General features: G+C 37.2%; 2 protein-coding genes across 4 annotated transcripts; one reads left to right on the forward strand and one right to left on the reverse strand.

The window, feature by feature from the left end:
- Positions 1-18: 18 nt before the first annotated feature.
- Positions 19-24825, forward strand: septin7b (septin 7b). Of its 3 annotated transcripts, none has more exons than XM_030157297.1 (15): positions 19-130; positions 1024-1025; positions 3783-3885; positions 6729-6835; positions 9050-9150; positions 9255-9389; positions 14982-15099; positions 17789-17881; positions 17961-18057; positions 18225-18276; positions 18385-18513; positions 20081-20101; positions 22161-22296; positions 23115-23257; positions 23594-24825. In XM_030157297.1, the coding sequence occupies exons 1-15, from the start codon at positions 127-129 to the stop codon at positions 23631-23633; spliced, it is 1281 nt and encodes a 426-aa protein (XP_030013157.1). In that variant the 5' UTR covers positions 19-126; the 3' UTR covers positions 23634-24825. The 3 variants fall into 3 exon arrangements, with proteins under 3 accessions (XP_030013157.1, XP_030013159.1, XP_030013158.1); XM_030157298.1 differs by having other exon boundaries at positions 58-130; positions 3786-3885; XM_030157299.1 differs by lacking the exon at positions 20081-20101.
- LOC115435106 (protachykinin) lies at positions 24462-27371 on the reverse strand. Its single transcript, XM_030157305.1, has 5 exons — positions 26994-27371; positions 26048-26147; positions 25923-25946; positions 25772-25828; positions 24462-25092 (listed from the first exon to the last, which is right to left on the reverse strand). The coding sequence occupies exons 1-5, from the start codon at positions 27090-27092 to the stop codon at positions 25082-25084; spliced, it is 291 nt and encodes a 96-aa protein (XP_030013165.1). The 5' UTR covers positions 27093-27371; the 3' UTR covers positions 24462-25081.
- Between the last annotated feature and the right edge of the window lie 367 nt (positions 27372-27738).

The raw sequence follows: 27738 nt of genomic DNA on the forward strand, positions 1-27738 counted from the left end.
GCGTAGTTTAACTAAGGTCCGGGGGCGTTGCGTGCTTCGTAGTGCGTAGCTCTAGCAAAAGTAGTGAGAAGGGGAATGTCGGCTTGTGAATGATCGGTTTTTGAGACGGCAGGGAGCGTCAACGTTATGGGTGAGCCTGCTGCAGTCAGTTACCGGCACGACTTTTTAACCATGGTTTAATGGCAACTATGATGATTTGTGTTTGTGTCGGATTTGGTAATGAACAATCGGGCTTTGCTGCTATTTGGCGTGTGCAGTTGTCTGAGCAACCAACGCCCAGTCGTCCGCCTCCACTTGGATGGGTAGCTAGCTTGCTACCTAGCGGTACATGCTAACCTCGTCTTCGCTAGCGGGCTGCATAACCTAACGGGAGTGTCATTTCCTGTCTTTGGTTAACTCTCAGAAAGTATAACAATAAACGCTTTTGTGCCTGTCTTAATGTGTATTATGCACAACGTTACCAGCTCTGTCAGGTTTACATTGAAGTGTTTTGGAAAGCTTGCTCACAAATAGCAATTAACTAGACTAACGTTAGCCAGCTTGGTGTCGTATGTTGGATTAAACAGAGCATATAAATGCTAACTAGTTTGATCACTCAGTGAAACGGCATTCAGTCCGCAATGCGAACTGTAATAGCTTAGCAGTTGAGTTTCGATTACAGTGGATAACATTCATAGAATGAGCAATATCCTGAATGTAGTCACCACTGTTTGTATAGATCTTCTCAGGATGCTTCTTGATGAAAGTATGAATGCCTTTGTGTGTCAGAGATGGGGGGCTCCAGTTGTGTGTGTGATCAATCGGTGGATTTATCTAACATTTTCAGAACATCCAAGCAATCGAACCCTAACCTAAAAGGTGTATCACGATTAGGTACAGGAGGATAAGGCTTCCACCCAATCTGGATTAGCCTGGATCTGACATCCCTGAGTGTTTTAACTTTTAAGTGCTTTGACCTCTGAGTCAGAATAGTGTACCCACTTTCTAACTACAAAATTATGATTTTAAAACTGCAAAAGGCAGCTGTAGCTTTGTCCTACATATATCACCACTTCCTTATCTAGACCTGTTGGCGGAAACAGACAGCTGTCATTTTAAAATTATACTTCCCACAGGTCTGTCTTAACATTGTTTCATACTGCATTTTTGGCTGTGAGCAAAGATGATGGGCCTTTGTTTTGCCAGTAACCAATTTCCACAGTAAAATGCACTAAAACAGAGGGATGCAGTTGACCTTAAACCACACATCCTTTTGGCAAATCAGCACACAAAGTCATCCAAAAGACATGTGGGTTGCTGTTTGTAGGTAGGAGATGCTTAAGTGTGTGGAAGAGATAGAAATCCTCCCTTAGCTACAAGCATAAAGAATAAGCAGCTTCAAATGAGGGGTTTTGCTTAATGTTGCCAGTGACATTAAAGCAGGAAGTATAGTGGAATATGTATGACCCAGCCAAGGTCTGTTGTAACAGCAAGTCAGATTGTGAATCATTTTGCCCCAAGCTTCACAGGCCAAGAGACTGATTTGTGAGACTGAATGGTGCATTTGTCAAATGGCCTGAGATTAATTCTTTGTTGTTCTTTTTTTGTTTTTTGCGCTCTGTCTTTTCTTTCCTACACTGGAAACACTGGAACTGCATCAAACTGACCTACACAAACAGCTGTAAGTACTGAATTTTACCAGTTTAGAGTTGCTTAATATTAGCACTGGCTGACATGATAAAAATGCCATATCATGATGCATGTGATTTTATATTATGTTGACAAGATATATAGCTTTGGAAGCAGTTATTAGACTATATGTGGTTTTTCTGTAGAAATTACAAATACCAGTACTGGTTATTTTATTTCAAAAGATACAGACAAATAACAAAATGTATTAAGATATTTCCAAATATAACATTAAATGATCATGGTTCACAAAGTGGGGTGCAGTAAGAGAGTCACTGAAAAGTGAAGTTTAAAAATGTAAAAATAAATAAATAAATAAAATAATGTATTCTTCTTCTTTTGTAATATTTCCACATTTCATGAATATTAGAAAAGCAGCTGTTTCAACTTCAGCTGAGGCACCTTTCACAAGTCTTCTCAGATCCTTCCCATGTTCCATTGTGTTATGGGATACCATCAATTATTTGTCTTAGGTCTCTGGCTAGGGCTTCCATTTAGTTAAGAGATCATCTTCTTCTGTTAGAGCCCAGAACTACCCAACATGTAATATCAGAAATTGCTTAATCAATATCATGGAAACAGTGTAGAGCTAAGTGAAATCTCTTCAGTTATGATACATACAGGTAGAGCGTCTCTACAGATGTCTGACTTGGTTGATGGGTCCACCAGGAGACATTTTGATTTTTTACTGTCACAGGAGGTCAGGTGTAGCTACCTTCAAGTTGGTCTTGTAGACTTTTGTTTGTGGCCCCTGTTTCACTTTCTGTTACCTCTGAATAATCACAATTTATTAGAGTAGATTGTAATAGACTGCCTGATGTGATGCAGCGTTTTGCAGGCATTTCAAACCTGTTGCTTGCGCTCCTTAAAGTCCTTCAGCTGTAGGACTGAACTTACTATCACTAACCTCTTGCATATTTTAAAATGCTACAAATTTTATCTAGCCACAGCAAAGCTTTAAAAGCCTGCAGTTAGAACGGATGTATGGCCAGTCGTTGCTATGAAAATGATACACCGTCTAGTCCCAATGGATTTTTCAGTTCGTCTCCTTGTCAATTTTTGGTTTGAGCTGGGCTTTAGATTCTCTTATAGTGTAAGCTTTTAACTGTAACACAGTCAGACTACATTGCTGTGTGTAAATATGTGGTAATCATGTAATTCTAGATTCAGCACACGTGTCACTGCTTTAAACTTGTTGCTAGAGAAATCATGTTACCTTTCAAAGCAGATGAATTTGCAAGATCACAGGGTTATCCTGCACTGGTTTGTTACATAGTCTTGTTGCCCTGACTACATAACAGATAGGTTAACGTTATTTGTGTTTCCATCCAGTCCTATTAAACATTACTGAATTATTATTTCCTCATGCTTCTTTGGATGGCTTGTGAGGGTCAAACAGTACACATATGCGTTGTTCTAATCAACATTATTACTGGTATTTGGAAGCCTCTGTCATATCTATAGATAAACCACTATGTTTTTTTCCAGAGCAGATGGAGATTTTAGTAATCAAGGATTCTAAAAATTGATACTGGAATGATTTATATTCACATTAAAAATGACAAAATCTTCAATTACCAACTTTTAGAATCAAGAATAGAACAGAATAATTCACATTCACTGGAAAACCTTTAAGCTTACGATCTAATAAAAAGACTACAATACAGTAATATTTATCATCAGATTTCAAATTAAACTGGATGGATTGTAAATAAATTGCTGAATATCTATTTGATTATCGGCCTTAGCTGATAACTTGGCTGATTGGCTCAGTTATACCTACTGCATTATACTTTATTAAAGGGAATAAACCACAATGTTAACCACATCTAAGATCTTACCAGCTGGTATCGTAATGATGCCATAAATAGTGAACCCTGACAAAATTTCACTTAATAAGGGAAAGGCAGTAAGAAAATGTAAATGATGCCGTCAAACTGTGAGAAAACAGTTAAACATATTTTGCTGACCTAAGGGTAAAAAACAATGGAAACTGGAGGATTTATAGTAAAAAGCCTTGTTGTGCAGTGAAATTAAAGTAGCAAAACTATGGGAATGTTAAAACCTGTTCCTGTTGAAACGTTGTAAAGTTCTATTCCTTTACTTTCTTACAGCAGCAAAAGAATCTGGAAGGATATGTGGGCTTTGCAAGCCTTCCCAACCAAGTGTACAGGAAGTCTGTCAAGAGGGGTTTTGAGTTCACCCTGATGGTCGTGGGTAAGGACACACACTGCTCAGTTTGCTTTTGTTGTATTTGAATCATTTCATTGTGTTCATTGCAGTTGGTATTTTAAAGTCCCTCGCTGTGGTTTGTTGCAGGGAGGAGGGGGAATCATGTGTGTATATATATGAGCTTTTCTTGTTTGTGGGTGAGTGTTCAGCCAGTATCTCTAAACAAGGAACATAACCCCAGATTTGATCATTGAGTCAGAGATGAGGAGACCTTTGGATTGCTTATATTTTTGAATTAATGTTGATTTCATGTCCTGTGTCCTGGAACTAAAACATTTGGGTTGGACTCATCCGAAGCAGTGAATCAAAAATGAAGACATTCTTTTTAAAGTGCTTCGATGTGGTGGTTGACACCAGGCCAAGATTGTTCATGGCTGATCAGACCCTGTTTGGAGAGAAAATGTTTCCTTGGGTCACAACCATTTCCTGTGGTGGGAGCAACAGAATTTGGACCCAGCAGTCTCTAAGAATGGAGCATCTCCCTTTAAGTTGACAAAATGTTACAGGCTTTACATTTAGGGCATTGCTGATAAACATCATAAAAAGGGTGTTTGTGTGCTCTTGGCTGCTTTTACTAGGTAGTTACATTAAAACAGTAGGTATTTTTCCATCCACCTGTTTTTATTTGCATGGAAAAACCTGAGTAGAAACAAAAATACCAATTATAGGTAAATGTAGAGCAGTGGAAGTAGTAAAAGACATAAGATGAACTAGACAGCAAAGTGTTTTAGATTAAAGGAATCATAACGTTTCAAGTTCACTTGGTGACATTAAAAACTCATTTGTATTTTGAAGTGAAGTTAATGATCTTTATTAAGTTTATTAGTCTACTGTTTTTGATTAGACTTGTTAGAATACTTAGATTATATTCATGTTTCAATAATATGCAGCAGAGAAGTCAATACTTATAGTTTTTATGTACTTTTGCCTCCTCTGTTTTGTCAAGTCGACTAAAATATACACATGCTGCTGATCTTCACGAACCATGTCCTAATATTCACAGAATTATACTGGATGAAAACATTCCCCACTCCTTTGTAGACTTTCAGAAAATTTGGCCAAAATTTGCAACACATTTAGATGGAAACCTGACAAGTGCTACAGGCCACTTGGAATTTACTTGCTGCTTTCATCTGTGGCATCTTTTCGAAAGGCTGAGCAATTCTCTTTATGTTGGAAATCATTTCAGAAAAGACAAATATAGCACTGCAGCTTGGACCAGCAAAAATAAAGGAAGTCCTCCAGGCTTGGCAGTTTTTAAATGCAAGCCATTGTTTTCCTGCTAACACTTTCTTGCTTGGACACACACACTATATTGAGCTTTTCTTGGCTGTGATCAGCTGTGAGCCCACATGTCCCTGCTGTGCAACGCAATGCGTCACCAGGGCGCTGTGGATGAGAGAAAGAGGATGAAAGATAAGGGGAAGGGAAGCAAAGGGAGATGGGACTGGCATGGCTCTCCATGCCTCGTGAAACACATGACCCAACAACCTGTTCACTGTTCACATTGTTCCATAGTAATCCACTGGCCTGTCACCACTTCATAGTACAGTATCTTTAACCTGTGTGTAAAGCAGCAATAAATATGTATTGTGGTTTTGTTGCACCCCAGAAAAAATGTGTTATCAACCACCCAGCCAAATGTGAAGGACAAGAAAAATGATTTAAAATTAGTATTTAGTTAAGTATTTCAAATTGGGTTTCAAGATAATGAAAAATTGAGCAATACTCATTGTTTTAAGACACTTCTGGTGTGTCCTCTGAAAGTGGAGAATCAGACTGGAAAACTGGAATGGAAGTCTGCTAAAGACTGAGATCTCTCTCGCTCTCTCTAAGTCTTTCTAACTCTAACTTCACTCAGTACACACAGGCCGGACGTACGTCTGCAAGCGCCAATGTGTATAGATATATCAGGAATTCCGTCTGAGTTTTTTGTCCAAGGAGCAGTGAATTTCAATTTTTGGATTTTTTTTTTACAAATATTTTAACACTTTTACTTAGAAAAGTTGTCCAACCAATTTCTTAGACACTATTCACCTGATTATTTTCAAATTTTACAAACATGTTCTTTACATGTGCCTTCCTTTCAATTTTTATTTATTTATTTATTTATTTTTTTACAAATTTTTGAAAAGTTTTTAAAAAGTTAAGGCTCAAAATTAATCCCTGGGTAGGGGGCAAAATGTTGTGCGACTGGTCGGGGGTATTAGTAAGCTCTGCTTACTTTTTCACTTGTTTACTTGGTTTTTATTTGTTTTCAGCAACTCTTTTCTATCATGTATAATAATGTGTAGAGTCTCTGAATTTACATTGACTTCAATGCGCATAAGGCAGTAGGTAGCAGCATTTGTGATAAACAAATGCTACAGTATGGGTTCCACACTTCCCCTTTGACTGTAGATGACAACTTGTTATATATTGACTTTTGGCTGCCAGCCAAAACAGGCCGTGCCAGTGGTCATTTCCACTAATGATTCTTTTTCAATGGGAGCTTGGAAACGAAGAGCACAAAGGCCAACCAAGCTTGAGATGCCTCCCAGACCACAGCCAGTCATCTGGACATAACAAGAGCCATTGTCTGCGTTGTTTCCTTAATCTTTTAACTGTTCAATCACACTGAAAAATATCTGTCAGCCTGTGAATTGAACACATGGCTTTTGATTATGTTTTGGAGGTCAACAGTGATGAGTATGTGAGTGTAGTACAAGAGGAACTGTTGTTTGTAATACACATTTAAGCATTGTTTGCATATGCATTGGATTTGCATTGTTTTATCAGTCACTACTTGAAGGCTCACATATTTCTCTAAAACTTTGTCTTTTCACCAGGTGAGTCAGGGCTTGGCAAGTCCACGTTGATCAACTCTCTGTTCCTAACAGACCTGTATTCAGCAGAATATCCTGGACCTTCACATCGCATCAAAAAGACTGTACAGGTACCTTTCAACAATTAAACCTACTGCTCATGCATCTGGAGTGTTCAGAGCTCTGATGCTTTTCACATTCAAATCACTAACAATATGACTTGATGTCTACTGCACATGCAAGAAAAATACTTGATACACTCAGACTAATCTGGTTGTGAGCTCTGAACACAGATACAGTAAGTAATATGTGTGCTTTAATTTGACAGTCTACCTGTGATAAATTCTTTCCTCCATTTTTATGTCTTTATACTAACTCATCAATCAGCTGTTCCAATGGACATAAGGAAACATTCTGGAGAAGTAGTTCTAAAATATCAGAGGGAATAGGAGGACTGAATATGCATTTTAAAGCTGCATTCACAGTAATTTAATCAACAAAAATTCTTTCATTTGCTCCGTGGTAAGATGCCATACTAGTATTAGCTACTTGGCAAACAAAAAACGAACCTCTGTTTTGTCTCATGTTTCTTGTATATGGTATAGACAATAAGCTATTAACATTTTTTTTTTCTACATTTTTTTTTTTTCTGTCATTTGTGTTTTAGGGCAGCTTACATGAGTTTGTATCTAACCTTGAAGCAAAAAAAATGTTTTCAATGTTCAAATTAACACTATGAGCTGAACATAGCTCTTAGATGCATGTTGTAATCCTTTGACTATTTCTATTTGATGTGTCAGAAATATTATTCCAGAAATGTGTCTTTCCTTTGAAATATCTGTAACTATCATTGAAAACAGCTAAGAAATGACACGCTCAGTGAAGAGTCCATTACTACCAAGCTTGTTCATAGAGATTTGAAAAACTGTTTAAAGATAAAAAATAATTTTACCAAGTTAAAACATACCTTTAAACTTTGGATTTCAGCTTGGCAAGGAATAGGACTAAAATTGCATATTTATCTTTTATTAGGACTATTGAGAAAATTAATGAAGGGCATTTCCAAATAATTTTTCTCTATTTGAATCAAAAGGTTTCCTTGTGCCCTGTTAACTATAGGTTAAATGGTTATAGGTTATAAGCAAGATTGAATGTTTGTAAAAAAGGGAAGTGTAAGTATTTGAACAAAAGAGCAAACATTTGAAAAGTATGTATGATTGAGATGGAATGTAGACTAAAACTTGATTAGTGAAAAGTACTTATTTCCACACTGATCAGATTTGAGTTGAGTGCTGAGTGCGTCCAGTAGCAGCGCTGGTTTTCACTGTGGTTTAAATACGTCTGACACACCAACAGCTCCTGCCATAAAAGTCATTATCTTTACTTCCCTAATTACACAACACACTTCTGAATCTTAAGTGCCTCAAGTGCTGCACTTTATCTGTCTGGGAGCTGACTGACAACGTTGCAATCTCCAGATGCTTGTGTACTTTTCTGGTTTCCCAGCATAGTTGGCTAATAGCACAGCATGGGCCAGCGTGTCACTGCACGCTAGTAAGGGCAGATGTTTCTGTGTGAAATATTTGATCTGTCTGCTCTGTCCTTTTCTCATTTTCTGTTGTTTGATTAAGTAAGTTTTTTTTGAAGGTTCTGTGTAGGGTGACCAGATCGCTACAAACCAAATCTGGGACAAAAAGTATTTTTCTGTAGGACATGTTGTCTATGCTGAGAAGTAGATGCACATTTACATATTAAATAAACCAAACAATATCATTGATCAAAAATACACCAATAGTGTACACAAAATCTACTTCACACAACTTGGTATTTTCCACTTCAGTTGAAAATGTGTCATTCTTCTCTTTCTGTACAATAAGACTGAACAGAATTTGTTAGTAGTCAAAAAATGGGTTGGGCTTAATAAAATGAAGAGAAAATGAATAATATAATCAGTAAAGTAAACAAAGAAACAAAATAAGCAACAAAAATCATAAAATGTTAATAAGATAAGCAATAAAGTCAACAAAATAAACAACGCAATGGACAAAATTATGCTCTGATTTCAATCTTTTGGTAGACCAGTGTCTTAGATTTCATATACTTTTAACTCTGAAATTACCACAAAAAAACCCACTTTCTTTTCAAAATTTTATTTTGAAAAAAGAAGAAAATATTTGAAAGTTTGTGATCCATTTGAATGTGAACCTGACTCTGCTTGGACTCGTTGTAAGGTGCTTAAATGCTGTGTGGTTCCAAAAATAGCAAGACACCTGGTCACCTTGCTCAGTTTGCAGCAGAAATTCTGGAGAACAATTTGCCCTCTAACCTTTCCCCTCTGTCATCAGGTGGAGCAGTCAAAAGTTTTAGTAAAGGAAGGCGGTGTCCAGCTACTGCTTACAATAGTTGACACCCCTGGCTTTGGTGATGCTGTCGACAACAGCAACTGGTAAATATCAGTTTGAACTTTATAACATTTCTTCATTCATCCTTTATTTGACTGGTATCATGTGGATTCGTTTCCTAACTGAAGTCGTTTTTCTCTTTCCACAGCTGGCAGCCCATCATCGACCACATAGACAGCAAGTTTGAAGACTACCTGAACTCAGAATCCCGGGTGAATAGAAGACAGATGCCTGACAGCCGGATCCACTGTTGCCTGTACTTCATTGCTCCCTCAGGACACGGGTGAGTCTGATAGAAAAATACATACGTTGGACACAATAGGCAGGTCTTTCTACACCCAGTAGAAACACTAGGACTGTGTTTGCAAAGTGGGCATTCTCAGTGGGAATGGCGCTCTCCATATGGCACTGCTGTGTTCAGTACAAAGGGATAAATAACAGACTGGGACAGGAGAAAAGAAAAGGTAGGAAAGGGAAGAAGGAAGTCAGCAAAAATAGCGTAAAGGAGGGAAATGAGGGGTCACTGGTGCCTAAAGGTCAGAGCAGTATATTTGTAACCGAGATGTTGCTGTTAATTTACTACAGCTAATATATTTTTTAACTAAGTAACGTATCAGTTATTTCTTCAAATAAGTGATTAATACTTTGTACCAATAAGTAATTACCTGAACCTTTACCATTAATCTTTTAACCTCTCATTCAAGCTCATGAAATGGGTCAGTTGGAGGAAATAGGTCACAGATGCATAGTAGTCATAGGGGTGGGCCATCTGGCCAAAAGGTCATATATCATATCTTTTGAGGTAGAAACAAGAACCAGCAACTTGAATAGCAATTTTCTCACCTCTTACAAAAGTAGGTTGGAGAGTTACAAGCAAAGTCGTTTTTCTTCAAGGTTTCTCTGGTTTTTGGAGGCCTAAACTATGGTGTGTTTGATTAGAAACCTTCAAGTTTGCATCATTTTGTGTCATTAGACGTTTTTTGGCAATATCTAGCTGAAGTAAAAATACTAGTCTACATTTTCCTGCAGTGTTTCTCTTAATTATCTAGACTGACTCTGATAGACACACTCTAAAGATTAAAATTATATTATATGACAAATTAAGATCATTCCAATGTATGATCATGAGATCACACAGCCATTACTTCTGGTAATAATTTTGATGATGTCATTTAAGGGGTAATTGTCAGTAGCTTTTAAAAACATTTCTAAATATATTTAATATGATTTTAACCACATTGTAAAATCACACTGTGTCTTATTGCTTCCAGTAATTAAAATTAGATTGAGTTTAGAAGATTTATCAAAACATTTAGAGAGCAATGCTAATTAGGGTTGAGTGTAGCCACAGATGTAGTGATGAAATTATATTCTAATTTTGGGAAGTCACCATATGCACAAAATCTGAGTAATAATACTTACTACTAAGTTGACGGTTTAAATGCAACACAAAATGAACTATGTGACACAAATGTTTGATTTCAGTTTTTACCCCTCTTTCAACTTCTGGTCGAAGGGGTATTGTAATCGTTTTGTTGTCTGTCTGTCTGTCCGTCCGTCCGTCTGTCCATTCAGCAGCATAATTCCATTATCTGAAGAATGCATTGAGATATCAGCACCAAATTTATACTGTGGATGCATCTTGGCATGGAGCAGAAACCTATTGAAAATATGTGACCTTGACCTACTTTTTCAAGGTCAAATGGCCTTGTGCAGTTATAATATCTGAGTACTTTCAAATCTAAATATGTATGTAATAAGTTCTACACAAAGACAATCTAATCTAAATTATAGGGCAATAACTTTCAACAGAATCTTACACTATATTTGGCCAAGGGGTATTAAAAGCATTATGTTTTTTAATAGTATATACACAAAGTGACACAGCATCACAACATAAGATCACGATACTCAAATCAGTCTATTTACTTAAACCTCTGGTGGAAATGAGGATATTTGATGACCTTAACAAAATTTACTGTGTAATTTGTAGTTGTCAGCGCACACACTGTTCAGAAGCATGCTTCATGGTGCACTGACCACATTTATGTACACTAGGACACCACAGAAACAAGATAAAATGTTTGTAAGAAGAAATGTATTAATTAATAACAGTGCTATTTTTACAGCAAGAAGCTAAAATATTTTATGACACTGCTCTTACTGATGTTGCTGAAAAAAAAAAGTCAAGAAAATGGGACATATATTTAACAAACACTACACATCTTCACTTTGTGTCCATTGTTTGAAATTAGAAGCCCTGTGCAGAGTCGTAACAGAGTGTAACAGATACTGTGCACAGTTTTGTTGATGAAGTTTGGGCTTTTTGGGGTAAAGGCATATTTTCAGCATGCTGGAGAGCATAAGCTAGCATCATTTTGGATGAATGTAATTTAGGGTTAGAACTAAGATTTGTTTTCATTGTGGATCAATCTATTGAATATTCTCTCAAATAGTTTCTCTAGTAGTTTGGTCAAGAGAAAATAGATCAGTGTTTGCCAAAGCCCAGAATGATGTGGTCCACAATCCAAAGATAATCAGTATCACTGAGGAGGAAAGAAAAGGGAATCAGAAAAATTACTTTGTCTTAAATAAATCACTGAAATTAGTCAATTGCTTATCAAAAAAGTCTGCTGTATCGGTCAATACAGTCAGAATTTTCAGTTAAAAGTGCTGTCATGTAATTACTGTAGTCACACTGTGCAGACTTTGTATTTGTGTTCAGTCGTCCCTGTCATCTGCAGCTTCTCCCTCAGGCTGTTGCTGTAAATGATGGTGTTAGACTGAGTCAGCTCGACATGTAAAATAAGGGTTAAAACTTGAGGCTTGCAAAGGAGGGGGTGGGGGGTTGGCAGGGTTCCCAGCAGATGATACTGATCTTCAAATGTTTCAGTGAGAAATGAGTGCAAAAGAATTCTAACATTCATGTGTTTTATTAAACAATCAGCTTGGTTGTTCTCTCTTCTCGCGCTTCTTTGAAAAAACATGCACGTCGTGTGAAGTGAATACTTCAGTCACAGAGCTGAGAGTGTGGGGGGAGAGAAACCAAGAAAAGACTTTTCAGAGGTTATTTCCGGCTGTGAAAAAAGGCTGATGTTCATATTTGGATAACAACTCCTTTCCATACAAGTATGGACTTAATCTCAAAGCATATTTCTAGTAAGGTTGAATCTCAACCTTTAACAGAACACAAACAGCACTGAGGAGCAGTGTTTGTGGAGATTGCAGAGCTGCCTGATTTGCATGTATGCAAATGCACATAAAGCTGATGACTCTGACCTACTGTAAACAGTGACGAGGCCTCTGTGTGGCTCTTCTGTCAGACTTTGTGTGTATAAGCCTCTTCTCTGTACACAGCGCTTTACCCTTGATGATGACCAGCATATGTTTAGACACACAAACACAGTGTGTCCTGTCCAAACACCAGCTCATTGCTTTCACAGCAGCAGGGTGACCTCCAGTGCAAGAATAAGAGGAGGATGAGCCAAAATGTCCCGGTTCTTTTATCTGTAAGAAAAAAAAGACCCTGTGTGAGTATTATTGGAGGGTGAGTGACCATGGATTTTGCGTCACTGATTTTGCAGTATTGCAGTGACAGTAGTCGGGGTTTCTATGTCAGAACTTTTGGAAAAATGTTAATTTTTTCACAGATTGGACCACATAATCTTTCCATTGATACTAGTTGCTTGCCTGTACAATGAAGTGTCGGCAAATCAGAGAGGTTGAATATAGTTTTATTATACAAAAAGGAATCTGAATGAAACTGTCTAGAGCAGAGGGAGGACCAGAACATACCCACACCTACCAACACCACCAATGAATTAATGCTACAGCTCAACAGACAGACTGTATCATTCACTAAATAAAATGTGAAGCTCATTGTTTACATTTGCGTCATGGAATTGTCAGTTTTTCTCCCATTAATCACAAACTTGGTGGGTCAGGATCTAAAACCACAGAGTTCCTGTCAGTGTTCCTTATATGAATATAAAGAGCAGAACGTAGCCTCTGATGAGTGTTATTGTCTGGTCAGGTAAAGAAATGGCAGCAAATCACTACACTGCATCCAGCAGAAGATCAGTGTTTTAACCCACTTATCAAGTATTGTGATCACTTGTCATTGTGACGAGTTTTCAAAAGGTGTGTGTAGGTCATTGTAAGTGAACAAACACAGGTCATGTCATGTCACGTCTTTACACTTAAAGTACAGGGATTAGACAGAAAAAAGAGAAGTATACTTGGATAATTTGGAAATATGCCTCCAAAAATTCTGTAGAAATGACTGTATTCATTTTGAGCTTATAGCTATATAGCACTCTAGATTTTATGATTGGATTTTATTTTTATCCTCTTCCTTTAGTTATTTTCAACTGAAATATACAGTGTGTATTATATCATTATCATTTTCAAATGAACCACATTGCTTTGAATAAAGCAATAAAACTGGTTTCTGTTACACACTAAGCACATATTTTCCCAGATTGTGAAGTCACACAGTATCACACTATTGTGGTTTGGATATTGTCACATTCCAGACAATCTCTCTGACACTGATGTGAAGATATCTCCACTGCCAGCATTTTACAGTGAGATAGTAAGTAAAGTAAAAACAACAAAAGTTGCAGTCTGCAAAATTTTGCATTTTTGCTTGGAAAAATAGATGACTAAAGTAGGCAAATATTTTGATATACTGTAAAGTGACCTTTTTTTTCCTTCTTTATAAAGTCTAATATAAAAAAAAAAAATGCAGTTACTGTCATATTAAAAGAAAGAGGATCTGTATAATCTTGACTTTTCTTTTTTGATCAAGATCTTTTTATTGACGTTTTCTCAAGATAATACAAGTGCAGTGCTGAATGGTCCTTACAGAGATCTGAAGTAAGCATGCTAGCACCATAGAAAAAACAGAACAAAACAAAGCAAAACAGAGCAAACAACAGACTGTACATAAAATGTCTTGACTTCTGAAGGAAAAAAACATATACAGCATATAAATGAACATGGTGAAAATCCCCTGACTGTAACGTAAGGTACACAAATAAAGCTGCTGACCGGAGAACCAGTCAAATCTCTTTTCTTTTTCCCTGTGTCTTAGTCAGTCTCTGCAGTTTCAGTAGTTGTGTTTGCACAGCACTGTGGTATATTTTGACCTTCATTACTGTCTTCTACATGTCAATCATGCATCCCACTCATACAACTAAAAATAGTAGCTCCTGCTTCAGGACACTTCATTCAGGATGTTTCCACTCAGTCAAATGGAAATCAAATAAAGATAAGCTCATATGGTTTGACAAAATACTCAAAGTTTAACTTATTATTGCATGTTTTTCAATGTTACTGAGACCAGTTCAAGCATTGCCAAGAATAGCAAAGCTTTCCCACGACTTCAGGGCCAGTTCTTAGACATTATAATCATCAAAGTCAGGCCACACAAGACCTGACTCTATATTTGGTTCTGCTTCATGTTATCGCTGGAAGTAGGAACTGGCCAAAGGAGAGGCATCATGACATAGATAGATCTAAAAGCTTGTGATAGTGCTTTAGTTTTACTCCAAATAGCTCTAAATGATCCCAAATCCAAGTATTTAAAGTGTATTTTTTTCTGTAAAGATTAAGTTGTAAAAGCCAGTAAACTCCTGTTCTACCATGCTGCATATTTATTAGTTGGGTCAATATTTGGTTTGAGGCCCCAGACAAATCAATTAACACCCCAAGAATTGTAGTGGGGGCAACTCAACCCTCAGGCAGCCTGTGTGTTGAACTCTGACACTTTGATTCACATGATTAAACATAATTTGATATTTTCTACAGTTTCCAGATGAACATGGTCCAAGGTTGTATCTTTATCGTCTTCATGATATTTCTCTCTATGCAGACTGAAGCCCCTGGACATCGAGTTCATGAAACGGTTGCATGAGAAAGTCAATGTTATCCCACTGATCGCCAAAGCAGACACCCTCACCCCAGAGGAATGCCAACAGTTCAAGAAGCAGGTCAGTGGTTTCCACAGCTGCATATTACCGCAGCTGAAGTATCCCACATTCCCTATATTTTTTCCCCACTGTGGTTGTCAGTATGAAGGTGATGTTGTGTATTAGGAATCAAGTCAAGAAAAGGAAAAAAGCCTTCAATGATTCTATGATCCACATTCAAAGACACAAACATATCAACTGTGAAAATTATATTGACACGTGGTCCCAGTTTGCCATTTGTGTTGTGTATGTGTTTGAAGGGGCAGTTAGTGATATTTTTTTTATTCAGAAAAATTCAATTTACATTCAAAATAGAAAATTAGATTAAAAGATTGAGTAAAATAATCAACACAGTGGAGAAAAAACTATTTTTATATTGGTGTATTGTGTTGTAAAAATTGTTAGTACAGTTAGCATGCTTATTAGGTAGAACTTTATTGATCCTTTGGCAGAGCCCTCAGGAAATTGAGGTTCCAATAACAAATTAATTAATTACACTTGAAAATATCACCATATGAAACAAACCTAATGCCTCTGATATATACAGATCACAATGTGAGTTTTAATGAGCCATTTGATGTGAAATGTGTCTACATTTAAAGTGTCGATTCACCACTGTGAGTTGTACTCTTGAGTAGGATGGCCTGCTCTGGCCACCAGAAGGATCAGCCATGGGTAAATGTTTATATATAAGGCAATACTTGGCCTCTTGTCTGTCTGCATTTGTACAGGGTGAGTCAGAAAAAAACGCTCTTTCCATTTAAAGAAATTGTACTGCTAAAACGGAAACACTGATTTTTCTTTTGACCATACAGTCATATTGATGTGGTTATTGAGCATATCTGGTGATGTAGTCATAGATTTATTGCATTGCATAAGAGAGAGAAGGTCCATTGTTTATTGGGCACTGAAATACCTGCCAACACAATGTATGCCACAGTGAACAAACTTGAAATTGACAACAATTACAGGAGTCGGGGCTTTGCTTTCACACTCAGGACATAGGCCTACATGACAGTGCCCAGGAAGTTTTCATCATGGCAAGACCACAGCGATTGCAGATTTTTTATATTATATTATTTCCTCATCGAGTTGTCTGTTTGGGTTAGGAGAGAGAGTGGCCACCTAGATCCCCGGACTTGACCCCCCTTGATTTTTTCTTGTGGGGGTATCTTAAAAACCGTGTGTATCAGACTGTTCCACAAACTCTTCAGGAACTCCGAAATCGCATCACGGCTGAAATCCAAGCCCTACGACGAACACGAATGGCGAGAAGAGCTGTGTTAGAGATGCGACAACGAGCACAGATTTGCATCAATCTGAATGGTAGCCAGGTTGAAGGTCGTGCCGGACGACTTCGTTGAGACAAAACATTTTGATGGCGAGTAAACATGCTGTCATGGTTGACAATTTCAATTTCATTCACGGTGGCATAAACTGTGTTGGCAGATATTTCGGTGCACAATAAACAATGGACATTCCCTCTGTTATGCTATGCCATAAATCAATGATTCAATCGCCAGACATGCTCAATAACCACATCAATATGACTGTATAATCAAAAGAAAAATAAGCATTTCCATTTCAGTGGTACAATTTCTTTAAATGAAAAGAGCGTTTTTTCTGACTCACCCTGTACATTAATTCAGAAGAGAAATTCTGATACTTATTCTCTTCTCCGTACAAAAGATCACATATTGCTTTCTGTTCCATTTGTCCATACGGAAATGGGTCAAAGGGCTTTTGTTTACTCTGCACCTTATACTTGGAATCAGCTACAGAAAGACTGGAAATTGAGTTAATTTCTTTGAGCACTTTTCAGTCCAAACCGAGAATTCTTGAGGCCGACTCCATAACTTGCACTTGTTTTTCTTAATCTGCCTGCAAATGTTATTTTTAGTAACTGCTTATTGTCGAATGTGTCTGTTATATATATTTTAACTGTGTAATCCTGTAACTGTGTGTTGTATTTGCTGCTGTCTCTCTTGGCTGGGACTCCCTTGTAAAAGAGGTTCTTTATCTTAATGGGAAATTTCCGGGTTAGATAAAGGTTAAAAAAATAAATGAATAAAAAACATGAAGTGTTAAGGCTTTGGCAAAGGCTTTAAAGGCATAATTTATTGTATTTCCATTGTAAACCATTAAAAAATGAACAGAAATTGTCAACAAACATTTAGAGATGAATGACCAATTTAAAAAAACGTATCAAAGAATCAATCCATTGTTTGTATAATGGTAGCTTTAACTGCTGAGTCAGTTACTGTATGAAACCAGAAGTCATAAGGTTTTGTCATCATTTTCGCCAGAAAGGTGTGACACCACAAACCCAAATCACTCAGATGTGTCACTAAACTTGTGCAATAATTCTTTTGTAGCTTTATATGTTGTTGGTAAATGTAGAGCTGCAGCGATGTACAAAGAAAATATTACTTTGTTGTAATTCTTTTCAAGCTAAAATTACAAGATCCTGCTGACCGCAACTTCTGTAAGAGCATTTGACGTGTCATCTTTGAGACATCAGATACCTAAATGTGTTTTCACATGTCAGTGGAATAGCAAATATGTTCTTGAGTAAAGTGACTTATTGTTAGAATAACTGACAGAATAATGTAAAATGAAAATGAATGTGAGACAATTTGAATATATAGTCTAAGGTCAGATGATTTGCATGCCAAAAAAAAAGACCAAGTCCTCTCTCTTCCTGTACTAGATCATGCGGGAAGTCCAAGAGCACAAAATCAAGATCTACGAGTTCCCTGAGACAGACGATGAAGAGGAAAACAGGCTAGTGAAAAAGATCAAGGTACAGCACCTGCCAAGTTATGTTGCAAACACATCCATAGTCCATGTACTAGTACTAATCAGGCCTGGTTTTGTGACAGGACAAATTGCCGTTGGCTGTGGTAGGAAGCAACACCATCATCGAGGTGAATGGCAAAAGGGTCAGAGGGAGACAATACCCCTGGGGGGTTGCAGAAGGTATGAGAGTAAAATTACATGATGACATGATATAGAAGACTCAATGTGTTTGATGATCATCTTATTCCATGTTGACCTACAGTATTTATGGAACAGTCACAAGATACAACAAACAGTAGGAATTTCTTAACTAGGTAAAACATTAATTTCTTTTTCTTTCTTTTCAGTTGAGAATAGTGACCACTGCGATTTCACCATCCTCAGGGACATGCTCATCAGGTAATAATGAACAAGATAATATTATATGACATATGTGTGATTTTTATGTCTGAAAAGAAATACATCTTTTTGCATGTGTTATCTGTGTTTTTTTCTGTATGTCTATAGAACTCACATGCAAGATCTGAAGGATGTCACTAATAACGTTCATTATGAGAACTACCGCAGCAGGAAGCTGGCTGCTGTCACCTACAATGGAGTGGACAACAACAGAGCTAAAGGTCAACTGTCCACCAAGTAAGTCCTGCACACAGTCAAAACACACTCACTTCATATTTTGAGTGTCTCATATGCTTCTACTTATTTGTATCCTTTTTCTTTAGCAAGATGTTTGACATGACTGGCTGCTATTACATTACAAACTATTAACTATAAAACAACCTAAACCATTATGGTGTGCATCAGAGGTTGTACATGTACTGGCTTTTAGCTAAAACTTTAGGTATACAAGTGGCTGTCTCGTGGACCTTATTACCCTAGACATAGAGTTTGCACATTTTACTGTCACAGAACTCTGAACGTGTAGAGCTTTTACAGGCTTTACAGGGTTTACAGGCTTCAAACCCCTGGTTGTGTGGATCTCTGGATGTTTGTTCACAGCCCCTAACCAGAGTTATATGTCATAAAATTGTGCTATATCACTAAATGTCCATATTTACAGAGACATTTGTACCAGATATATAGTCTCAATTATTTCCTACCATGTTAACGTTGACCCAACAGAAACTCTGGTATGGTTGTGACACATTATGTCAATGTGTCATCAGTCAGTCATTCAGTTCCCAACATACTGTTCCTGCTGCTGCTTAGCTCAGCTTATTAATCAGCCGGGTGGCTGTGTGAGTGTTGGGAAATATTTTCTGAAGTAACAGGCTTAATTACTCTGTGTTCCATAACGCTGTTATAACATTGGCTGAAGAAGGAGCTCTAAGTTACTTACCAAATGTTAAACTAATCATTTGAAATGTCTGCATTCATGCAGGCCATGTCATTCTGTTGAAAGCTTTTGAGATATATATATATATATATGTATATATATATATATATATATATTTATTTTTTTTTTTTACTTCCATCTAAGAGTTAAAGTTGTGATTAATATCTAGTATTCTTGTGTGTTTGAGGAAGCCTAATGGAAACACAAAATATGGTGACACTCTAGGAGGCATGTGGTTAATCCTGAGATCATGGCGGAAAAAGTAACAGTTGTTATAGATGATAATTTAAGACCCCTTGAGTATTTCTCCCTGCCGATGTAAGAAACTGATGCTGAGAAACACCATCAGAATGTTGTCTGCTTAGTGGATCCTCTTCTGTTTCAACAGATCTGTTTTTTTTCCTCAAAACACCTTTTCCTTTTTTGAGTTTTCCAATGTTCTCAGGTCTGTCATATAGTTGCTGGTTTTGATATTTGGAAAATTACTTATGTTTTTTTTTTCTTTTGTTGGAGCCTTTCACTGTGCTTTGCATAAAAACATGCTCATGTTGATTTTCATAAAATCTCAATCAAAAGCACCATACTGCTTCATCATTCATGTAATTAAGCACAAGCATTCAGCTAACTCACTAAAATTCTAGCTCTACAGCTGAGTAAATGTGTCACACTGCTAACACACAGCTAAACATTCAACTGCTGATGTATTTCAAGTCGGCACATTTTAATTTTTCCAAGCTTTCTTTGTTTCAGTTTGCAGTAGAACACAAGTTCAAATCACAGAGCACATCTAATAGACTATAGTTTAATTTCAGTGCACGGTCATTGCATGCAGTGTGTGTGTTTGATTGTGTGTGTTTTGTTTTTTAGACTTGACACAGTTGAAGGAATGTAAGTGGTCATTTTTTTCACTTCTCTCCGTCCCTTGTGTATGACGTTCATCTCTCTTTACCTCCCTTCTCTGTTCTGTGTTTTGACGAGGGTGTGCTTTCCCTTCTCCTCCCTGTTGTAGTAAAAGTTTCCAGGAACAGCGGCTGGAAAATTGTAAATTGCCACACTTTACCAGCTTTTTACATTAATCTGTTTTGACAGCCATGTGTGTAATGGCAATCATTTTTTCCAAAAATTAGCTCAGTATCTTTTCACTGGTGTATTCATGGCTGCTTCCACCTGCTGCTGCTGCTGCTGCTGGCTTTGGTGAGGATTAGAGACCTGTGTGGGACTGTGGCAATCTGTCTGTCTCCACATGTTCCATAGCACGTCTCTGAACACTTCCACTATGAATGAGCCAGATGAGCTTTACTAACATGTAACCCACTACCTGAACTAACAGGGTTCACAGGTTCCTTGCATTCTCTTGGGATCCCTCTCCTGGCTCTCAGATGGTTGGTTGGGTTTCCTGTCCCTGTCACAGCCTTGTTGGGTCCCATCATTCCTAAAACTGTACCTCTTGCTCTTTCCTCTTGCATCCTAAACTGTTATATTCCTGTAGGGAATGAGGGCTGAGATTTAATGCTTGCAAAAGCAACATAGAAATAGGCAGTATTTAGCTAAACTTCAGGCAGTTTTCTCTGAACTTCACAGGGATTTGGTAGTCAGTTTCTTGTCTTTGCTTCAGTTCTCTCAGAAATTGAATTAGTCACCATCTTTAGCAAGGCTCAGACTACAGGAACTTGCGAGCAGTATCCAATTGAAGAGCATCACACACACTAAATCTCAATCCCATATCACACATTGGTTAGTTGGGCTGGGTGATATTTTCAAAAATGTGTCATGGTGAAGCTGCATATCAGTCAGTGCTGTTATCCTAATAACTGTAAAATCAGCATTTCATTTCAATTTAAAGGCTGATTTCTGCTCTGGAATAAAAGTTGAAGGAGCCACATGGTTATTAGAGGTGTTAAATTGTTTATTAAAGATGTAACAGAGTGAAAACCATGTAAAAGTCACACCACAACAATGTAAAAGGCATTTAACAGGTACTCAGATGAGAATGACATTAAACAAAACAAAACAAAAAAAAAACATACACGGGTGAACGCCACATATAAGACGAAACTAGGCAAAGATGCATGAAGATGCTCAAGACGGAGCCAGTAATAGATGATAAAGACAAAAACAGGCAAAGATGATGTAACCAGGCAACGATGTTATAAAAGATGTAGCCAGATGACAACAATGTAAAAAAAAAAAAAAATTGGAAGTCATAAAAGGACAAGAACAAAACAAAGAAAAGAATCCGTTAAGTATATGTAAATAAAATGGATACTGACATGGTGCAACAACTTATTGTAGCAGCGACAGTAAAAATCCAAAGAAAAGGAGGCTTAATGTGTCCTGATGTGAAAATGGCAGTACAAACATAGTCAACAGAGGCTCTCTGTTCCTCAGTAAGAGCTGGAGGTGATTTTAACTGTCACTTTTAATATCTGTCAGCAGTGTTAGCCTATCTAGCTTTAGCCTGAAGTGTTACTTGGGGCTTTATGCTGTTGCCTGGCAACACCATCATCTGCTTCGGTGTCCTTGCAGACTTGTCAAAAGACTTGTTAACTCCTAAATTTCAGACACGTTTTAAATTGATTGGAATGGCCTACATGAGGCTGTGAGAAGCTGGTGACAATTTGTGACAGATCTGCAAAACCCTCAGTGTTGAACATAAATACTGACTATGGTCCCAGAGCATATTTCACTGTTAACTGTCAATCTCTTGCAGTCTGAGCCTGACTTATGTACAGGTAGTTCTCAGAGGAAAATGCTAAAATAACATTTCAGAATTAATTGGACCATGGAATTGCAAATTGATAGGTTTTAGTAAGAGTGGCATGAAGGTAATCCTAAAATCTGAAATCTGTTGAAGCTACCAGTAGGTCCAAGTTGCCCTCCTCATCGGTCAGTATCCCCACACAGTGTAATGCTTGCTTAATGTTTGTGTCTTGGTACTGCTGTGCAGGAGTCCTCTGGCCCAGATGGAAGAGGAAAGGCGAGAGCATGTGGCTAAAATGAAGAAGATGGAGATGGAAATGGAGCAGGTGTTCGAGATGAAAGTCAAAGAGAAAGTACAGAAGCTCAAAGACTCTGAAGCAGAGGTAAAACACATACCTGTCCATGTCCTGGTGAAATTACTCATCTGTCTGCACTCCTTCTGTCATGTTGGTGCGTTTCAGTGGTTAATAGTGTGAATGAGTTCTGTGTGAGGCTGCCGTTGTTAGTTCCTTTTTTGTACGTGTGTTTTATTTCTGCATGTTAAGTCAGGTGCATGTCAGTGTGTGTTGTATAAATAACATCTCTGCAGTGCTTCAACCCCAAAATAACACAGGGTTTCTGGAGGTCTTAAAAGTATTGACAAATTATGTAAAATATGAAAAATATTAATTTCAAGCCTTAAAACTGCAGCAAATGATAGTTTTTAGTAATATTGAGCAAAATTTCATAATGCCAGTACAGCATAGGTTAATTCAGAGAGAGTTGAATTTGAACTTAAAGGATCACCCCTTCACATGTAGTACAACACAGAAAACGTTTAAAAATATGTACAGACAAAACAGCAATCCGTAATACACACTACCTGTACTGATCCCAAACATCAGCAGTGAACCAAAAAAAGGAACAATTTAAATAATTTGAGCTGCAGAATAGATGTGTATTTTCAAAGTCTGGCTTTTATCCTCATTTCCCAATACCAGTAGCTTCAAAATGTCTAAGATGACATTTCAGCAAATCTTGTAAATGAGTCGCCTCTGTGTAAATAAACAGTCCACCTGAGGACAGTATTTCCCTGTGTGTGATCCTCTGTGTTTGTCATCTGTAGACTGTTTGTTTTCTGACAGTTCATGTGACTGCAACACTCTGAATACAAAGTGTAAGGGAGGATCCTTCTAACACTTTGTTGTGTGTCTCTGTATAGCTTCAGAGGCGTCATGAACAGATGAAGAAGAACCTGGAGGCTCAGCACAAGGAGTTGGAAGAGAAGAGGCGTGTGTTCGAGGAAGAGAGATCCAACTGGGAGGCCCAGCAGCGCCTGGAGCAGCAGAAACTGGAAGCCTCCAGGTAACACACATTATACAGCTGTCACAGCGAGGCGTAACAGGGCGTCATAGATTAACTGGTGGAAGAAAGTGACTGTTCTGCTGTTGCAGTATTGTAGCTTCAAAATGGATAAATAGCAAGAGTAAAGGCTAATATTTGCTGATAGATTTTCAAACTCACTCTAGAGTTGCAGTTATCGCTTATTTTTGTAAGTGATCATCTATATATAGTTGTAATAGTGATATGCAGATCTGTCTGAGAGACACAGGGAGGGACCATATTTATTTGCAAACAACAAAGTGAGAAATCTTAAGTAATTGACCGTTATTGACTTGTGTGTGTTTCCTTCTCGGTTAGGACTCTGGAGAAAAATAAAAAGAAAGGCAAGATTTTTTAAAGGACAGCTGGCAGGACCACCCCTACTCGACTTGTATTTGTTTGCCAGCGTTGCCAGTCAGGACACCAGTGTGTGGCACTGACACCCCCACTGCCACCTCCTCCGCTGTCTCCTCTCTTTTCCCCTCCCCCACCCCCCTTCCTCTTCCTCCTCGTCCTATGTCCCTGCTCTGTCTGCCAGCACAGCTGTGCTCCTGCTCCTGACCACTAGAGGGGGTACTGGTGGTATCAGTCAGTATATGAGGGGGAGGACGGGCCACAGATCCCCCTCACTGCCTCTGGACTCAACACCATCAAAGAATGTGTTTACCTTAACGACAGAAAAGATAACCCCTTTTTAGAAAGGCCAAACCTATATTATTATGTTAATTATTATTATTATTATTATTATTATTATTGATGTTATTATAATTATTATTATTGTTGTTGTTATAACTGATACTGTTCCTGCCCCATCTGCTGCTCTCTATTTTCCTACCAAGGTTGCTATTGGATGACTCATGTGTACAGTTTTCTGGAGAGCAAAGACAAAAAGCCCATGAGTCACGTCTGACTGTTGTACAATCAAGTTTTGGTGATATTTGTTTACAGGAAAATCGACAGTACCAGTATAACAGTGTGTGTGTATGAACATTAACCATTGAAGTGTAAAGAGGACATGAACTAATCCTTTAGTTTTGTTTCCGTTGTAAACCTTACAGTGCGGCAAAATGAAAACAGTGTCAAGAGATCATGAAATTAAGAAAAACAATAAAATGCACCTTGGGCCTTTTTTATAGATTAAAAATACGGCTTCTTTTTTCTTAAATGTAATGCTTTCTTCTTTTTCCTCTGTGTTTAGCTATTTCCACTAGCCTTGGACCACCATTTATAATAATGTCATAAGTGTTATACTTCACTTTAGTTTATTTTTATATATATATACCGAGCCAGCTGAAGTAACAACTTCTTTTGTATGTTTAGAAAATCCTCAGAGACTTGAGAGCAGTGTCCACTGTTTGGAAAACATACAAACTTTTGCATAGAACAGTGATCATGGACGCATTGGAAAAATAACTTTTGCGGAAAGAATGAGTGGGAAATGAAGAGTCACCACCACATTTTGCTTTGGCTATGTACTCCATCTCTGTATTTTTAATTTTATTTTTCATTTGTACTTGTACAAAGTCACTTAATAAACCTGTGATGACATAGAGGAGTTACATGGGTTTTATTGTGGAAAATAAACATTACAGAAATAAAATCTCATCAAATTGCAATTTATATTGTACATTTTTCAACCCTTAGTTTTACCACTAGATGGCACTGTTTGGATGAAGAGTCAATAAACGGAACGTTTTTTGTTTTTTTTTTTCTTTTTCTTTTCTTGATAACCTATAAATAAACATAATCATGGAATACAGTGCAAAATAAAGCAAAAACAGATGTTGATCCAGTCTTCTGGTCACCTTACACGGGTCCTGTAGGAGTGAAATCACCTGTTACTAGGCAGATTATATAGAAGTGCTTTGAACTCACTAAAGAACAAGTTAAACACCTTTTCTCATACCAACAAGATCGGGATCAAATCATTTTGAGATGTTTTAGAGACATAACATGAACTTTAATACGGAAAATGACAACGTTCAACACCATTTTAAAATAAATCCAACAGCAATACATGTTCCAGGTTATTTTCATCAGTAAGATTTACCACTAGATGGTCCTGTTTGGTCAAACACTGTTGTCTGTCATTATAGGGGAAGTGTTAAATAATAACGTTAAACTACATTAGACTACAATTCCCAGATTGTATTTCAGCAACAAACGTTCAGTAACAGAGCTTCAAATCCTTATCTTTCAACATTTTGTAATCTGTAGCTACAACTCACCAAACCAATTAATACTGGACAAACAAGATGGACGTCCTTTTCCATATTATTTTTGCTAAATGTATTGATATAGAAAAAACAGCATGCTTTTCAAAATCCACTACTGTCATATGATGATTTTCATATAATGTATTTTTAAATTAAAAAAAAAAAAAAAAAAAAAAAAAAAAATCCTGTGCGCCTATGATTGATAACTAGATGGAACATTTAATTTAATTTTGAGACAGGACTTTCATCATATTGAAGTACGCTGTCACACAGATCATACCTTGGTCCTCATAGCTCCTTTTGCCCATCAGACCCACAAAGGTTTGAAACTTATGTCCTGGCAGCAATGACAGACAAAATACAAGAAAATGTGACGGTAATGTGCGTACAGTGCTGAAATAATGAGGAGAAACATTTGCAGAAAGACTTACGTTTGCTGGATGCCTGCGTTTTTGCTATTGGAGAAAGAAAGTCAGTGAAATAGATGCAGTAAATATGGTGTCGGTTCATTCAAATAGTGAATATGTTTATGTAAAATGCTTTAAAGAGTCTTTACCAGAACTTTTCCTTCCTGTGGATCTGAGATATTGCTGTAGACCTGGTTTTCTCATCATTCTCACTATCAAATCTTGAATTAGATCTGTGTTTGCCCAGTTCTGAAGAATAAAATAAAATAAAATAAAATAAAATAAAATAAAATAAAAAGGAGCAGAGACAAGTGGATAAAAATTATAATCCAGCTCATATTGACCCATAAAGACCCAAGCATCCAATGGTGACCAAAAGTACCTAATGATCTAAAATATTTACCTGTTGATCCACTAATCCTAACAATATATGTAAGTAATTGAGGCAAAATACAGTTTGTCATCTTTTCATGGTCATCAGATATAACCCATTTGGACGTTCAGAGGCTCCGTAGTGAACGTGGAAACACAGTCATCTACTGATTCACCAGTAAAACCCATGGAGTTGGATCAATGACAGTGGATGGAGACACTTATTTTTATGTTCAGTTAATGATATATTTAGCTGAAAAAGTAACTTTTTATTAACTTTTTCTGTGTTTTGATTTAATAGCCTTTGAATTTACTCTGAGCTTTTAAGAACATTAACATGATCAATGAATTGAATACGGGAAAATGTACGATTTTTATTTAAAATACTAAATGCGGAGGATTATATTGTAATAAATAATGATGAAACACTTAAGAAAGACAAGAAACATCATTTGGAAGTTGTGACAAAAATAGTTATGGGTCTTTAAGGGTTAATAAGGCATCCTCATGTGTAGGTAGTGTCTGTAAACATTCTCGTTATCAGTTGGAGAAATGGAAATAAAAAATATTATCTATTAAATATCTGTTGACCCTTATCTTGGTTTCCTTTGGGATCTGTGGGACATAAGAGTCCTGTCATAAACGAGAGATTTAAAACCTATACCTGTGAATTTTCCTACTTCTGAAAGATTCATGCCTGTAAATAAGTAAAACAAGCCTTACCTCTTCGGTGCATTCCCTCCTGTTTTCCACATCTGTGTCTTCACAAAGTACATTTGTAAAGATAAGAACAAATACTATAACAAGTCTGACTATCTCCATTGAGAATGTGCCGCTGTGCGTGTCAAACGTCTCCAACTGAATGGATGATCACACTATGGAAATCACTCACAATATCGATCTATCTGTACAGAGTAACTCCACACCTCGATACTACTTTACGTTAAACACTGAGACAAAAAATATCTCCCTCTGATGAACCATAATACATTCATTAAACGCACTTTTTACGCACAGCCGCTTTTACGCACAGATGGAGTGGATGATGTCTCCAATAATTATCCTGCGTGCGTCACACGACTTCATTTCATGACCTGTTACAGAATTATATCATGATCACACTAGAAGTCGAGTTTAGAGGTTGAATATTTAGTCAAAAATAGTCAGAAGTACCATCGTGTCCATGCGTGCTTTACAAGAGCCAAAAACAATACTGGCTTCATAAAAATAAAAAAATAAAACTAACTTTTTGCTACAAATAATTTATTAATTGTATTTAATTTGTTATATAATGCTATTTTGTTGCATTTTCAGTTAAGAGCTTTTACACCTTAGTGTAATTTCAAGGAATGAAGAAAAAGAAGTGTACCAAGAGGTAGTTAGCTGTTCTTTCTTTCTTTCTTTCTTTCTTTCTTTCTTTCTTTCTTTCTTTCTTTCTTTCTTTTAATTAAAAACTGTTAAATTATAG

Source organism: Sphaeramia orbicularis, chromosome 16 (assembly GCF_902148855.1).
Source record: "Sphaeramia orbicularis chromosome 16, fSphaOr1.1, whole genome shotgun sequence".
Lineage (NCBI taxonomy): Eukaryota > Metazoa > Chordata > Actinopteri > Kurtiformes > Apogonidae > Sphaeramia > Sphaeramia orbicularis.